This window comes from Panthera tigris, chromosome D3 (genome assembly GCF_018350195.1).
Source record: "Panthera tigris isolate Pti1 chromosome D3, P.tigris_Pti1_mat1.1, whole genome shotgun sequence".
NCBI lineage: Eukaryota > Metazoa > Chordata > Mammalia > Carnivora > Felidae > Panthera > Panthera tigris.
The window spans coordinates 46,304,448-46,321,527 of NC_056671.1; the positions used below are offsets into that span (position 1 = coordinate 46,304,448).

General features: G+C 40.7%; 1 protein-coding gene across 9 annotated transcripts in view; it reads left to right on the top strand.

Annotated features, from left to right (window-relative positions):
* LAMA3 (laminin subunit alpha 3) overlaps positions 1 to 17,080 on the top strand; it is a 274,575-nt gene that overhangs the window by 222,353 nt on the left and 35,142 nt on the right. For all 9 annotated transcript variants that reach the window (XM_042961482.1, XM_042961481.1, XM_042961480.1 and 6 more), the window contains 16 exons: positions 2,323 to 2,433; positions 2,562 to 2,673; positions 2,900 to 3,067; positions 4,328 to 4,524; positions 5,722 to 5,838; positions 6,475 to 6,629; positions 6,911 to 7,052; positions 8,134 to 8,236; positions 9,787 to 9,903; positions 9,988 to 10,167; positions 10,691 to 10,833; positions 12,012 to 12,182; positions 14,053 to 14,204; positions 14,360 to 14,522; positions 15,188 to 15,321; positions 16,390 to 16,534. In XM_042961482.1, the coding sequence (XP_042817416.1) occupies positions 2,323 to 2,433; positions 2,562 to 2,673; positions 2,900 to 3,067; positions 4,328 to 4,524; positions 5,722 to 5,838; positions 6,475 to 6,629; positions 6,911 to 7,052; positions 8,134 to 8,236; positions 9,787 to 9,903; positions 9,988 to 10,167; positions 10,691 to 10,833; positions 12,012 to 12,182; positions 14,053 to 14,204; positions 14,360 to 14,522; positions 15,188 to 15,321; positions 16,390 to 16,534 (2,310 nt within the window). The remainder of the gene's footprint in view (positions 1 to 2,322; positions 2,434 to 2,561; positions 2,674 to 2,899; positions 3,068 to 4,327; positions 4,525 to 5,721; positions 5,839 to 6,474; positions 6,630 to 6,910; positions 7,053 to 8,133; positions 8,237 to 9,786; positions 9,904 to 9,987; positions 10,168 to 10,690; positions 10,834 to 12,011; positions 12,183 to 14,052; positions 14,205 to 14,359; positions 14,523 to 15,187; positions 15,322 to 16,389; positions 16,535 to 17,080) is intronic.

Consider the following 17,080-nt stretch of genomic DNA (forward strand, 5'->3'; position numbering starts at 1 on the left):
CCAAGACCTAGATGGACATGATTCACAAACCAGGATCTGTACTGGAATGTGATATCCTCAACATGACCATAGTGTGCAAGTCCTAAGCTGCCAATATAAGACCTGGTTCTGGACTAGAGGATCTAGGGTGGGAATGGTGATGACCGTAAGATCATTGGTTAGGGCACAGAGAGTGCAGGCAGAAGTGGAGTTGCGTGTGTGTGTGTGCAATATTTACCTGCAAACATTGGGAAGAGACAAGTAACAATACAAAAGACATCCAACAAAAGCAACCACAAGAGATGAGTTCCCTTTAGATAAAATTAAAATTGGGACAATCTGAAAATTACTTTGAAGAGTAACAATTCAATAGAAGGAACAAAAAATTAGAATACTGTTAAAAACACTAGAAACCAAACAAGAAGAGGTACATATGAAAATGTTCAATTAAAAATTATGAAAATGAAAAAAAAATTATTCATTGAAGTAAAAGAATTCAGTAGAGGAGATAAACCCTAAACTGGACATAGTGAAAGAGGCTTTGGGGAAAGTTTAAGAAGTGCTGTTAAAATGAGGGCTGATTCCAAACCCATTAGTGCTTATAGCTGAGTACACAGTTGACCCTTCAACAACATGGGGGTTAGGGACATTGACCCCCTGCACGGTTGAAAATCTGCATATAACTCTTGACTCCTAACAGGCTACTGTTGACCAGGAGCCTTACCAATAGCATAAATAGTTAACACCTATTTTGTGTATGTATTACGTATTGTATTCTTACAATAATACCTAAGGTTTTCTAATTTTTTTTTTTTGGTATTTCTAGGTTACATGGTCCATCTGTGAGTTTGTTTTAAATTGTTGCAAATCTCCAAAAGATCTTCTTACATATTTATTGAAAAAAATCCATGTATAAGTGGACACAGGCAGCTCAAACCAGTATTGTTCAAGAGTGAACTTTATATAGCAAAAAATAATACTAGAAAAATGGCTCTTTTTCATCCCATCAGGGTAAATTTTAGTCCATGATTTACAGGCTCTTAATATAGAGAGGAAAAAAGCCATTATGTTTTGAGAGAAAAAGAAGCCCCTGGAGTTACTCTGATGTCATGAATATAACCCTGCACTTCTTCAATGAAGGGCAGGGAGCCAGCATTTCAGTACCTGTCCTATGTGCCAGGCTCTGTGCTCAGTGCTTTATTTATGTCTTACAGAATCCTATAAGGAAAATAGTCTTATTTTCATTTAACAGGTATGTTAAAGCTAAGTAACTTGCCTACTATCACACAGCTTGCACATGGCGGGTTCTAGGACTCGAACCAAGATCAAATTCCAAAGGCCATGCTTTACTCACTGTACGTATTCTACTAACACTCCATAGAATGACATGCCTCAGTTTTCCTGTATTAAAATTAAAATAGAACTGTTTTCTTCCTAGATCACACATACACTGTGAAAATTCCTTAGGAAGAAGCGTGAGAAGGAAAACAACATTTTTCAATGTTCATATGTATGTGACACTTGATAATATCATCAAAAAACCCAGCAGCTTAATATGACAATCCCCAATTTACTGATGAAGGAGATAAAACTCAAAAGCGGCAGACCTAGTGTTTGGACCTAAGCTATAAAGCCTGTGTTGTTCCCCCAATGCTGGCTCTGTCACATGCAAGTTAATAGTATAGGTAATAGCAAGTTAATAGGAGGTAATAGTATAGCTTTTTCCTGTAAATTTCTTCAAGATATTAACAAGTTTTTTTCCCAAAAAAATTGAAAATAATCACTACTCTAGAGATTATGTGCAGAAATGTCACCCTCTAAAAGTAAGGAAACTGTTTAGTATCCCAAAAAACAGGGGACCTGGATTCTGATCTTTAAGCAATCAATGATCATCCCTACAGCATTCAATTAAATGAGCTCTCAGTTCCCTTCCTGCTAAAAAATTCTTTGAATCTGATGGTTCCTTCACTAAATTAGCCTCAGGCACTGCTTTTAGTATTACAATGTTAAATATAGGTTAAAAACAACTGAGCGTTTTGTAGAGTCTGGAAAGTAAGATATCGGGTAAGTGGTATCCTCATTTCTGTAAGGTTTGGTTACTAACTCAAGGAAAGTATCTCTTGTCTTTTCACGGTTATAAGTTTATTTTAGAACCATATCACAACTCACATCAGAAAGTAGACTCTTCAAGTAGCTGATTTCAAAGAACCAAATCATTTCCTGTGGACCAGCATCGGGCTTGCTAAACGAATCTTTCCATATCACCACTGGGATTACCAAGTTGATAGGACTTACTCCAAATTTCTGCTCTAATGTGAGATTAATTTTGCATTTTACTTTCAGAATCAGTTACTCAACTACCGTTCTGCCATTTCAAATCATGGATTAAAAATGGATGGTCTGGAAAAAGAACTGAGTAATCTGAATCGAGAGTTTGAAGCTTTGCAAGAAAAGGTAATGTGTTAGGTCAATAACGTTAACTTTCTGTTGTTGTTGTTGTTGTCCTCAAAATATTGTTAGTTTCCCCCCCTCCACCCCCGGATCAACATAATTTGTTAGTAATCAATTTATTTTTCATATAGGTTCAAATAAATTCTAGAAAAGCACAAACATTACATAACAATGTTGATCGGACAACCCAAAGCACAAAGGAGCTGGACACAAAGATTAAAAATGTCATCCGGAATGTGCACAGTAAGGAGTTACTCAATCCAATTAAATATTTTTTTTATTACATAGCGTGTTCTGTGCCCCCATGCTCTGAAAGAATTTCTCCTTAAGAGTTCAATATTATGAAAAAGATCCTGTAATGATACTGAAAAACTAATATGAACCTTCCATAAAAATCCCTTTTTTTTTTTTTTAGTAGTCTACTGGAGTCCAGAATTCCCAGTTTAATAAACTACTCGATATTCTCTAGTTCTCTTGAAGCAGATCTCTGGGACAGATGGGGAAGGAAACAATGTGCCGTCAGGGGATTTTTCCAGAGAGTTGGCTGAAGCAGAGCGCATGATGACAGAGCTACGGAGCCGCAACTTTGGAAAGCACCTGAGAGAAGCAGAAGCTGAAAAAAGAGACGCTCAGCTCCGTAAGGATGTTCCCAAATCCTTGTATGCAACCCATTCTAATGGGCTTGAAATACAGTGTGCAAAGTGCAATATCAGGTCCCCAGTACAGGTGGCTAGGTTAGTCATTTCAGCGTATATGACTTTTATTTTTTATTTATTAAAATTTTTTTTAACGATTACGTATTTTTGAGAGAGAGAGAGAGTCAGAGCGTGAACAGGGGAGAGGCAGAGAGAAAGACACAGAATCTGAAGCAGACTCCAGGCTCTGAGCTGTCAGCACAGAGCCCGATGTGGGGCTCAAACACACGAACCGTGAGATAGTGACCTGAGCCGAAGTCCGACACTTAACCAACTGAGCCACCCAGGCGCCCCGGTGTTCACAACTTTTAGAGTATGGTGTGAGAATGGGTAGCTCCTCCAGGCTACCAAGAGGTTGTGGAATATAGCATCTTACCATCATGCAAGAAAAAAAAAATAGGTTCTTCTCCTAAGATAACAGCACTGGTATTGCCTTTTCCTTATTAACTGCATTTTTATTCTTTCTTCATTCAGCTCCATTCAGCTTTCTCATTATATCATTTTTTTAATGGCCACCCCCACCAGCACAGGGGTCTTGAATCACAAATCGATATTAGCACTACTATTGCAGGAACCAAAATCTGGTGTAGTAGAAATTAACAGAATATCTCTAAAGGTTTTACTTAGGAAAAATGCCTCATTAGTTCAAAACTGTGAGAAATAGAAGTCTGGTGCATATTTTTTCAAATACTGATCTTTCTTCTCCGGTGAAATGATGTGTCAATGGTTAATGTGCAGACGGTAGCAGTTTTCTTTTAGCATTTGTATGGTTTAAATTTATTATTAGTCTTTGCTTTTGGCGGAGGAGACAGGGTTAGTTTGCAGTTAGTAGTATTTAGTAGTAGTGTTAGTTGGTAGTGTTAATAGCAGTGTTAGGAGCACATGCTCTGTCCTCTGCAGATCTTGAACGTTCAAGTGCCAAGGCTGACTGGTCATGCAACATTGGGTCGGTCACCTAATTTCTTGGGCTCTCCATTTGCGTATCTGAAACATGAGACTGCTATCATTGTTTTCATGTGGTTTTGTGTGCCCACATAACCACAGCAGGTGCTCCATAAATGTTAGTTTCCTTTCCCATTCACTTGCAAGTTCAAGGAAAACCATGAAATGAGGAGAAACTTCATTCTTCCTCTGTAGACTTTATAGCTTAGCTTAGAGGTACTCCTCTCTCAAGTGGAAAACAAAAATGTGTTGTATTATAGTGCTGAATCGGATAAGGAGCTGGCTGGAAAACCACCAAGTGGAGAACAGTGCACTTGTCAAGAACATACGGGATTCTTTAAATGAGTACGAGGCCAAACTCAGTGATCTGCGGACCGCACTACAAGAGGCAACTGCCCAGGCAAAGCAGGCCACTGGCCTCAACCGAGAAAACGAGAAGACTTTGGAATCCATCAAGGTGGGTTCACAGTCAGAATCTGCACACTTTTCTTAACGACAAGGATGAGGGGGGCAGGGATCTTTACCATTAATAAAGCGGCAGAGCCAGACACCTGTCTGTATGTCTAGTCTGTGCACACCTGTCTGTACGGCAGATGCTAATCAAACAGGAGTAAGGGATTAAATGCAAAACCAAAGTTATTCCTCCTCCCCAGTCACCAGAATGGATTGTGAACTTAAACCACAGAGAAAGCAGAGCAAATTGCTTTAGTCCTGCCCCTGGCTGACAGAGTGCTAGAGGAATAATGCTGCCAAGTAGATGAGAAATTAAACCAATATTGTTATAATTAAATCAGAGTATATAATATATGCTTTAAATAACTGATTTTTTGTGTCAGCTGTGTAAACATCATTATCATAATCACTGATAAGGGCATTTTAAGCCATTATCTTACAGGAAATAGATTAAAATACAGGCCTCATGCAGGAGCTGCAGAGACAGAATCTGGAGCTTGGGATTCTATAGTATATTTTTTCAGGGGTGCACACTGTATGCTGCAACAGCAACATAAATGTGAGGCGTTATTAAATGACAGTAACATCAAAGTGGAGTAATGTAGGACTGACCCCCCAAAAGAAGAACTTGTCAAAGAAAACAAATAATATCTTAGTCGATGGCAGTATGCTTAATTCCCAAGGCCTCGTTAGACGGCTGTTGGAAGTCACTGATGATGCCAAGGGAAGGGTGCGTGATCCGATTTTATGGGTGTGTGAGCTTTGGCGGCTCCTAGCTTGGCCTTCTCAGATCCCATGTACCCTCTCATTGAAGCGCCTCTCCAACCTCACAGGGCCTGGCATGTGGGGCGTCGCGATGATGGGTGCTGCTTTGTTCAGGAAAATCCCTCATGCTGCCTCACAAACCAGAGCTTACTAACCTTTCCACCTCACTGGCCCAGTTGCCCCCAGTTTAGAAAGCTTCTGCAATGATGCGAACTATTGTTTCGTTGGCATGTAGTTTGAGGAAACCATGACAACACACCCACGCGGCAAAGTGAACTGATTTCCCCGCACTTTCTAGTTGCCTAGATGATCTTTCGGTTTCAAGAAAACATTATGACTCCGAAACGACTTCTGTGCTGTTGTGCAGTAGATATGCCTGTGCTTCCTGGTCGTATACCATGTAGTTCAAACAGATTCTTCTTCTTCTTCTCTCCAGAGACAAGTTAAAGAAATGAATTCCCTACAGAGTGATTTCACCAAGTACCTAAGCACTGCAGACTCTTCCTTACTGCAGACCAACACGCTGCTGCAGCTGATGGGGAAAAGCCAGGAGGTAGAGGCAAAACTTGTTCTCTGAACACTGAGAAACATTCAGATTCTATATGAGGAAACTATGAACTGGGTTAACATTTTTTTTTTCTGCAATACATGTCTTTTAGATGGAAGGAAATAAACCAAGATGTTCATTACCGTGGTGCTACCCTTGGGGCGTGGGGGGTGTGAATGATGTGTCCTCTGTATGTCTATTTGTATTACTTAATTAGCCCACAGTGAGCAGATGTTGCTTTTGTGATAACAAAAAAAATTGGAATGCTGTTTTTAAAATATCAAGCATGCTTTTATTAGCAGAACTTATTTAGGACTCATAATAGGTTGACCACATTAGCAGCCCAATGGGCATTTTGCAAATATCTTTTGTTATCGCTATTTCTAGAGTAGAAAAAAAAAAACGTTTCGGTTTAGTACAACTTTATGCTAATGATGACAGTGTGCTTTTATAAAATTTATCAGAAGGGGTACCCACCCTAAGAAAATTGTTCAAATGGTGGTAAAACTTGCAAAAATGTTATCAGTGCCACTACTGAAATAATGCATCCTGGGAACGTGAAGTTTATGACAGAGTTTGAGAAAACGGTATATACATTCTTTGCTTAAAGTGACACTGTCTCTGTTTACTTGAAAAAAATAGGAATATGAAAAACTAGCTGCCACTTTAAATGAAGCAAGACGTGAGCTAAGTGACAAAGTGAGAGAACTTTCTCAGTCCGCCAGTAAAGCCTCCCTGGTGGTGGAGGCAGAAACGCACGCGCAGTCTTTACAGAAGCTGGCAAAGCAGCTGGAGGAGTGAGTGACCCCCCAGGTCTAACCGCAGGAGCTGCTGGACCTAGTGTGAAAGCCTCCCTGACTGAGCTGGGGCTCCAGAATAGGGCAGGGGGGCGGGACCCAGGGCCCGGTCCGAACCCAAGCTGCCCTGGGGGTGTGATTCCCAGATAGATCCTTGCCAGCGCAGGTCTCCATTTGCCAGATGAGGAGGCTAATCAAGGAGGCTGGGAGGGGGAGGTGAAGGGGCCTTCAGCCGCAGGCAGTGGAGGCTGTTGGAGCCCTTCACCCACACTGTCTTCCAGGATCAAGAGGAATGCCAGTGGGGATGAGCTGGTGCGCTGTGCAGTGGATGCTGCCACTGCCTACGAGAATATCCTCAATGCCATCAGAGCAGCGGAGGACGCGGCTGACAAGGCCACTAGCGCATCTGAGTCTGCCCTCCAGGTGGGCACCCGCACTGGCACCTTTTCTGGATGCACTCTGGAGACGACTCATTGTCTTACTTTCTTTTCATATGCACTGAGGAATGTAAACAAGCCTTAGTTTAAAAAAATTTTTTTAACGTTTATTCATTTTTGAGACAGAGAGAGACAGAGCATGAATGGGGGAGGGTCAGAGAGAGAGAGGGAGACACAGAATCCGAAACAGGCTCCAGGCTCTGAGCTGTCAGCACAGAGCCCAATGCGGGGCTCAAACTCACGGACCGCGAGATCATGACCTGAGCCGAAGTCGGACGCTCAACCGACTGAGCCACCCAGGCGCCCCAATAAGCCTTAGTTTAAATTAGAACTTATTATATAGAATAGACTTGAACTTGCTCTAGATGTGGATCGTTTCTGTGTTTACGTGACTGTTTTGATAGATGTAGCGCAGTTTTAAAAGCCATTTGTGAAACCAGATAGAAATTCCACCGATTACCAATGTTGAGCCAAGATGAGTAGTGTATCGTGCTTCTTTCTAGGTATGATTTTAGACCATGATTAAGTATTGGCATTTCACAAAGAAGAGGGAAATTTTTGTACGCGATTTGGTAACCATTTATTTCCTGTCATTTGCCTTAACACCTCGGCATGTCTTGGAGTCCTGTGTGATCTTACATGTACCATATAATATTCCCATATCTAAGAATAAAGCATAAAATATTAAATATCAAAGAATTAGGGGATAGGCCTTCTTGAAGGTTAAAGACTTTTGTCTCCCAAATATTAAAAACTTAAAAGCAACTCTTCTCTTTCTTCAGTTATTGAAGAGGGTATTGTACAAACAACAGGGAGAAAATGAGACAGGTATCACATGATTTGTTAGTATGTCACCAGGGAAGTGTCTACCTCCCCAAGCCACACATATCTATGTACAGCCCTAACTGTATCTTTTCAGGAACAGTCCTTTTAAACTTCCCCCTTACCTTTGAGCCTCATCCTTTAAAGATTGAAGATAAGGGCTTTTAGAGTAGGATGAAAAAATCTTACTCCACATTTCCTAAGGAATGCTACATGCTTAAGGCTGGTAAATGCTTTGCTTTCAGACGGTGATAAAGGAAGATCTTCCAAGAAAAGCAAAAACCCTGAGTTCTGACAGTGATAAACTATTAAAGGAAGCCAAACTAACACAGAAGAAGCTACGGCAAGGTATTGGAGCCTGGCGGGGAAGGGGAGGCTGGGGTAGCCAAGGGTTTGAAAACGTCCTGTTAATACCAGGAAAAACAGCAAATTCTGGAAGCAAATGTGTGATATATTTAATAGATTTGATGTTTCCACCCAATATTCTAACATATACCAAGTTAACTAGAACCTCATGAATATACATAAATCTCAAAGGTAATCAGTAACCATGGCATTGGGAACCTACACAGCATAGAGGTATGTGCAGGGCTGGTCTCTCATTTAAGGCCCAGATAATAGTTTCAGGTCACCAGAGCTTCAACGTTTCTTAAGTCCTAAAATGCTAGTAAGTAAAAGTACCAAAAATTACTACTACTATGAAGCATGAGAATTTTTGAATCATACATTTTATCTTTGAAAATTTCCCATGTATTTAATTTTTTACAAAACAATTAAACCATCTCAATCTCACCAAATTCTGGTGTTCTGAAAATGGTGTTTCTTGATTTTTCTCCGGTCTCTTGTGTTCATTCATGGCCAAGAAACTATGTCAGCATTTTTGAGTGACTAGATGCCTTCAGACAGTAATATTTATCTTTTTTCATGTTTAAAAATTAAATACATGAAAAATTACCTACCAAAAATATGTATTAACATAGAATGATTTGCTTAGCAAATTGCAGGAATTAAAATTTCCTGGTGTGACATCTGTTCCCTTTACAAAGTATAAGCTAAGAGGTGAGGATTGTTTTAATTAGGGTTAGGATGCTAACTACATTGATATTTTTTCTTTTGTTTTTAACCAGCATGCTTCTTTTTACCTTTTGATCCCCTTCACCTCCCGGCTTGGGCAGCCCCTAATAAGTTCCTTGTATTTGGAGAGTGTTTTTAGATTCCACATATAAGAGAGATCATAGGGTATTTGTCTACATTGTTATTTAAATCAGTCCTGGAATCACAATTTAAGCCGTGTATCATCACTTTGGCCTTAAAGCATTCACTGGTCATTTTCCATTACCTCAAAGTGGCAATGTTATCAGCTAGGAATGTCTGTGAACTCCCTCCCTTTCACTGAATCCCCTTAAATATATCAGTTTGGAAGTGGACAGAAACAAACAATGCCTACTTTGTGAGTGCATTTGCTTGGATGAGGCTGTCTCAACAGCACTTCTTTATTATACTCTGAAGAGGCATCATTCATTCATTCACTCATTCATTCAATAAGTATGACTAATATTAAGCCCAGACTAGTGCCAGACAATGCACATCCCTTTCCTTCACTAAGCAGAGACGTTTGCCCTGACCAAAGTGGAAGTCGAACTGCCTCTAAATGACTAAGCCTCTCACTTTGTTCATGATGCATTTCCAAGCAGCTGGATGCCACAGGCTCAGGTATACTCCTGGCCTCTGGAACTGGAGGCCCCTGGAACTGTGGGTCTAGGCACCTATAGTGAACATCTCTGAGATTCAGGTCTGCTCAATGCTCTGTAGATGCTGGCTACTTCAGGGGCCACCAATACCAATGGAGGATCAAAATCCATAGGGTAATTGCCTCATGATGCTTTATTTAATTTTAGAAATCAGTCCGGCTCTCAACAACCTACAGCAAACTCTGAAAGTTATGACAGTTCAGAAAGGATTGATTGATACCAATATCACTGCCATCCGAGATGACCTTCGTGGGATACAGAGAGGTCAGTATCTCCCTACCCACCGTACTTGGCTTCTTTTGTCGAGCATTCAAGATACTTACACCTCCCTCTTTTTGTGTGCTTTAGATGACATCAGTGATATGATCAGTAGGGCAAAGAGCATGGTCAGAAATGCCAACGACATCACAGATGAAGTTCTAGATGGGCTCAACCCTATTGAGACAGATGTGGCAAGAATTAAGGATACCTATGGGAGCACACAGAGAGAAGACTTCAACAAGGCTCTCACTGATGCAGATAACTCAGGTATCAAGCATTCTTCAGACAGAACATACTATCCATTTTCTCCATTGTTATGCACTTTGGTCAGTTTATGTGAATTCTTCCCTGATAAAGTCTGAAATTAGAAATTAAAATATTAGAAAACCGCTTCACATAACACCTTCAAAGAATATGGGTATTCTATTAGAAAGTCTAGGTGGGATTTTTTTTTTTTTAACCCATTGACGTTGGTATTGAGTTTCCCTTTTTTAGAGTGGAGATATAGGTCCCCTAATCATGAGGTATTAAATTACAATTGATATTAAGGTTCAAAAAATAAAGATTTATCTTCTTCTGTAGTGGTTAAGAAAGATGATTTGATATCTAGACTGCAGGATAGAATCCACGATGTATTTAGGAAAGGTATCACCTGACTCTGAGTCATCCTGTCCAATATTTGGGACCCAAACGGGACCCAGCATTGACAAATGCTGTCAATGAGAAGATCTGTATTTAACCTTTTCTCAACTCACAATTACAAATTTCTGTTCTGTAATGTCATCAACAGTGAAGAAATTAACCAACAAACTGCCTGACATTTTGAGCAAGATTGAAAGTATCAACCAACAGCTGTTGCCACTGGGCAATATCTCTGACAACGTGGACCGTATCCGGGAGCTAATTCAGCAGGCCAGAGATGCTGCAAATAAGGTAGGTGTGTCCCCACATTGCCAGGCACTAAGCCTCCTTCTTTGAGAGGTTAACACATTCATCAAGAAAGGGAAGGCGTTTGTTTACACGGAAACTGGTTGTCTTTCTTGCTCTAATTCTTTAGTTGTTTGAAATGTGAAAGTTCACTTCCTCCTGTCATCCTTCAAAAGTGCATATTACCTTCATGCCCTAAATGATTTGGTATGTTAGGGACCTGAAGCAGTTTCCTCCCCACTGAGTTTATGCAGGCAGGAAGAACAGTTCTCCTCCACGCCTCACCTGGTGAAGTGTTATTGCAAGTTCAGGTAGGGTTCTGTGAGCAGAATGTGCTGATATGATGCTGCACAGGACCCACTTTCTTGTTATAACTTTAAAGTTATAGAATCCACCTTTATTGAGGGTGGAGGAATGGTTCCTATCAGCGAGGGCAGTGTTCTAAACACAGGATTATAGCAAATTTTCTTCACTGGAATGCAAATTCATCAGCCTTTGTTATTTTAACTTGACAGTTACTTGAATTCCTGACACTTCTCTATCAGAATTTGTTTTGGCCTAAAATAATACTAATGAAACATCTTGCTTTTTTCATCCACCCCCTGTGAGATATTTGCAGACAGAGGGTTGAGAAGCCAAGTCAGAGTATCACTACCCTAAAGGCACTGTGGTTGATTTCTCGGTTCACTATTTTTAGAGAGCCCTGATGCACTCATTTTTAAGGACTGTAATAAAAGCAACCATAACATGTAACATATTAATGGGGAATGATTCCTTAAAGAATTTATTTTAAAAATATTTTTGAAGTATTATATATCTACTACGCGCCAGGCACCATGCTAAGTGTTTCCACACATGTTAGCTCATCTGCACAAAAACCTCCTAGTTGCAACTATGATAATAATAGCGATTATCATTTCTGGCACAGAGAATTAGATGCACTTCTCATAGACCCCTGGCCTATAAACAGGAAGAACATGGATGCTTTATTACCCAGCCCCTAAAACAGCTTCATGAGTTTATAATCCAGGTCTAGGAGTCATGCACACTCCTTTGCTCTTTATCATAACAACTGGGAAAGGTAGAGCTGAAAGGATTCACGTCAGAGGCACAGGCTACCACTGCGAGCACACCCCCTTTCCTCACAGGAGAATGGTTAATGCTCTAGATCTTTTCCCTCGTAGGTTGCTGTCCCCATGAGGTTCAATGGTAAATCTGGAGTTGAAGTCCGGCTGCCGGATGACCTAGATGATTTGAAAGGATACACATCTCTTTCTTTGTTTCTCCAAAGACCTGAGTCAAAAGAAAATGGGGGGACTGAGAATATGTTTGTGATGTACCTCGGTAATAAAGATGTAGGTATTGCTTTGACATTTCTCTTGTTTTTAAAACAGTATGGTTTGGGAATTTTTTTTTTTTGAATGTTGGTTATATATTTGCTGCCTGACCACCAAACTTAGTGGTCGAAAACAACAGTAAATATTATTTCATGCTGTTTCTATGGTACAATGTTCAAAGTAGCTTAACCCAGATGATTCTGATTCCGGGTCTCTCTAATGAGGTGTCTGTCGAGATGTTGGCTGGGGCTGCAGGTATCTGAAGGCTTGACTGGGGCTGGAGATTTGCTTCCAGTTTGGCTGACTCACACACCTCGTAAGTTAGTGATGGTTGTCGGTAGGAGGCGTCTTCCATGCCACGAGGTCCTTTCCGTAGGGCTGCTAAGTGTCCTCATGACATAGCAGCAGGCTTCCCCAGGAATGCTGTTGGGATGATCGAGCCGCCATCACCCTAGGGAATGCTGCTATTTGTGGGTTGAATTGTGGCCCAAAACAATATGGTTTTTGAGGCGCGTTGTCACCAGTGTGTCATAACTTCCTGGCTTCCATTGGTGTAGCAGGAGGGAATCCCACCAACACATCAGCAGACTCTACCACCTCTGATGGCACCACAAGGGGTCTTCCATCAATCACAGACTGTTACCTGCTGGCCTTATCTGATGGAGAGGCCTTGCCCAGTGGGTTCAGCACGTGGTACATGTGTGTGTACACGTGAGCACGTACACACCAGGGGTTAAAGATGAGCACCCCTCCGTACACAACTGGGGCGGCAATATCAAGGTTTCATAGAAATCAACAGTGCTTCTTCCTCACAAAACTGTGACCCTGTCCTTGTCAGAATGCCCAGACCCTTAAGTCTGCAGGGGTGGGGCCATGGGTGGATGAGGACCAGAGTGAAATGAAGCCTCTCCTGCCTAATTAATGCCCATCTCTTTTTAATTCTAAATTCTTTAAACCACAACTGCTACAGACATTTTGAACAGTTCATTTTAGCTTTTAGTCCCTCCTCTTAAAATATATTTCTTCAACTTAAGTGTCAGAGGAAAAGGTAATCACTGGCTGGGTTAGCATACAATGGCTATGGGGGAAAAAATGTCTGAAACATTGTTCTGGAAAATTCTAGTCAGTTAGAAAGTTGGCTGTCATTAGTGGATGTGGTATTTAAAGATTCCTAAAACTGACACTATTATTAATCACTCTCTCATGCTTTGAAGTGTTGGTACTTTATCTGTAGCTTTGTTATGACATGACTTTCTGCTTTGTATTATAACAAAACACACATTACTTTATTCCTTCAAAATATTTGTACCATCTACCTACAAGGTGCCACATCCTGTATTTATGATAAACAAAAATTGTTTCCTGAATGTAAATTTCATGTTGTGTATATATTTTACCACAATTTGAAAACTTCATATGTACTCTAAGGTGCTGTATTCTAACAGAGAAGACAGATACATACGTAGCTGACCGTGATAATACAGGGTTCTAGATGTTACAACAGAGGCATAGCAAAGTGCTAAGAGATCATTGCATGGTACAGGGAGAACAAAAATGGCTTATCTCCCTTACCGGACTAAACTCTAGTGGAGACCTGAGTTTATATCTGGTTCATCTTTATGGCAAGTGCTTGGCAAATATTTGGAGATTTGGCCAACGGGGGAGTGAATACATGAGTGCAATAAACCAGGAGCAAAGACAGTGCAGACATTATTAATTAAATGTTCTGTCTGTATCATTCTGTACAAGGAGGTACCTCATTTATTTTGTCTTCCCAAGTCTTATTGTGTAAAACCCATTAGATATTTGAAATACACTCTCCTGGGATGGGGAGTTCAGAGAAACAGTGTGCGTGTGAAGTACACTAAGGTGGCCTTTCTGTCTCCAGGCCTCCAGGGACTACATCGGCATGGCAGTTGTAGATGGCAAGCTCACGTGTGTCTACAACCTGGGAGAACAGGAGTCTGAACTCCAAGTGGACCAGAGCTTGACCGAGAGCGAAACTCAGGAGGCGGTTATGGACCGGGTGAAATTTCAGAGGTACAAGTCCCATTGACCACTGCTCTTTGTTAATCTGACCCACACTCACCAAACTCCCATTGTATGTACCGCTGAACCCCATTTTTAGTATCTTGGCTTTGACTTGTTCAATTTTTGTGTAATTTTTAAATATAATCTTGTTTATTTTTAAACAGAATTTATCAGTTTGCAAGCCTAAATTACACCAAAAAAGCCACATCCAGTAAACCCGAAACACCCCAATTCCATGACATGGAGAGTGGAAACAGCAACACCCTCCTCAACCTGGACCCTGAAAATGTTGTATTTTATGTTGGAGGTTACCCATCTGACTTTAGAGTAAGTGTCAATGTTATTTCACTGAGTGAAAATATTTAAATTTTAATTTGGTGTAATGACCTCACATCTCTATTTTAATTATCCATTGTATATAAAATGAACTTAACTATATATTCTTAAAGCATATCCAGGGATAAATGCTAACAGTTCTTGAGCACTTCCTCTGTGCAGTGATCAAGATGCAAATAGATTAATTAAAAAAAAATTTTTTTAATGTTTTATTTATTATTGAGAGACAGAGTGAGACAGAGCATGAGCACGGGAGGGGTAGACAGAGGAGGAGACACAGAATTTGAAGCAAGCTCCAGGCTCTGAGCTGTCAGCACAGAGCCTGACGTGGGGCTCAAACCTACTAATTGCAAGATCGTGACCTGAGCTGAAGTCGGACGCCCAACTGACTGAGCCACCCAGGCGCCCCAAGTAGATTAATTTAAGAAGGCATTACTATTCCCATTTCACGGATGAGGAAACTGAGACAGAGGGGTTTAATAACTTGCCCAAGGTCAAGCATCTGGTGAATAGCAAAGCCAGGGCCTCTGGCTCCAAGGTCCACATTCTTAGCCCCTAGGCTGCAGGGATAGTTAAAAGTGATGGATTCATACTGCTCTTGATCGACCTGACCACTGTCCTTGGTTGAATTAGATTTTCGGTTTCCTTTTTTTTAGCTTCCTGCCAGACTAAGGTTCCCTCCGTACAAAGGTTGTATTGAACTGGATGACCTCAATGAAAATGTTCTGAGCTTGTACAACTTCAAAAAAACTTTCAATCTCAACACAACTGAAGTAGAGCCTTGTAGAAGGTAAATAAAACCAGGCACTAGTGTCTCTGTAACTGTGATTTTGAGAACTTACAGCTGTCTTATGTATAATAAATGGATGAGCCAATAGGATGCTGTTGATGTCACTGATAGCTTTAGGCCAACAGATCTTAAATTATGATCGCACGCCACACTGCTAATCCACTCCTAAAGTTTCCTCATTTGTATAAAATATTGGAGTGATAGAGTTTTCTCAATTTTGAAAAAAATAAACCCTTCTTAAATGTTTGGTGCCTCCTACCACAAAATATTCAGTAATAGATGGTACCTGATTCAGGCACAAAATTATATATTGAAGTTGCAAAAAAAAAAAAAAAAAAAAATGTTGGTCCATGAAGTGCACCATGACTTTCTAGGTACTCTGACAGCTGGACCTTTTTGAAAATTGCTGTCTTGAGCTTCCTGACTTCCCTATAGTTAAAAGGATTTGGACAGACTATTTATTACTCAGTATAAAATTATGTTTCAAGTTAATAATTTTTTATGTTTCAAAGTCTTCAGCTGCTAGGCCACATCTTCCTAAGTAGATGGTTCCTAAATAGACAGTTAAGAGGAGACTCTTTAACTATTATCGCTTTAAAAAATATTTATTTATTTTTAAAATTTATTTTTATTTTGAGAGAGAGGGAGAGAGCATGTGTGCGTGCATAGGGGTGGGGCAGAGAGAGAGGGAGGGAGAGAGAATCCCAAGCAGGCTCGGCACTGTCAGCGCAGATCCCGATGTGGGGCTTGAACTCTCACCCGCTGTGAGATCATGGCCTGAGCCAAAATCGAGAGTCAGATGCGTAACCAACTAAGCCACCCAGGTGCCCCTTAACTGTTAGCTTTTTTGAGCTAGGGTTTGATTATCATAGCGTATAAGAGCACATCCAGGACAAATAGCTGGCTATTTTAACATTCTAAAGATGTTTTCTCTTTAACAAAATCATGACAGCTACGTTGCATGGGCTTTGCTCTGGTTTTTAGATGGCAGCATCTCCTATTAATAAACCGTCTTGAGTGGTGGTCCTTTGCTGCTGTGTTCTAACCTGTGATCTTTGATGTTGACAGGAGAAAGGAAGAGTCAGACAAAAATTATTTTGAAGGTACAGGCTATGCTCGAGTTCCAACTCAACCAAATGCTCCCTTCCCAACCTTTGGACAAACGATTCAAACCACCGTGGATAGAGGTTTGCTGTTCTTTGCAGAAAATCAGGTATTCTATGATAAACATCCAAACACTACCCAATATTTCCATTCAGTTAAGCAACTTCGTGGTAACTGGGTTATTATAAATAACTAACTAGATCTGAAAAAATGTGCAGATGTTACCCACATCTTTTCTCTCGGCCCAATGCTGCTTTTTTTGGCTATGGGAGTATACGCAGGTAATCGGGAGTTTGAGAACATGCCACCGAAACATGCCATTGTCAGTTTTATTCTTTGAAAACTGCTGTTTGCCTAATAATCAACTTATTCTGCCTGAAATCATGTGATGACCTCCCAGGGTCTCTGAGAGCCAGACTGTTTGACTTCCTGCTGTTTGCATCTTAGTCTGGCTCTCGCCAGAGTGTGCAGAATTACGTCCCTATTGGCCTGATTCCTGGCTTCCCAAGACATGGAAGCTTCTCTGTTTTCAAGCAGCTGTGGTTTCTGGAGGCCATTCTTCAGTCTAGTTTGGAGAAATCCGAAGTGACTCTCCAAGTCATGGTCAGTGCCATCTGCTGGGGGATGGGCCCAGACTTGCCCACTCCTGGAAGTA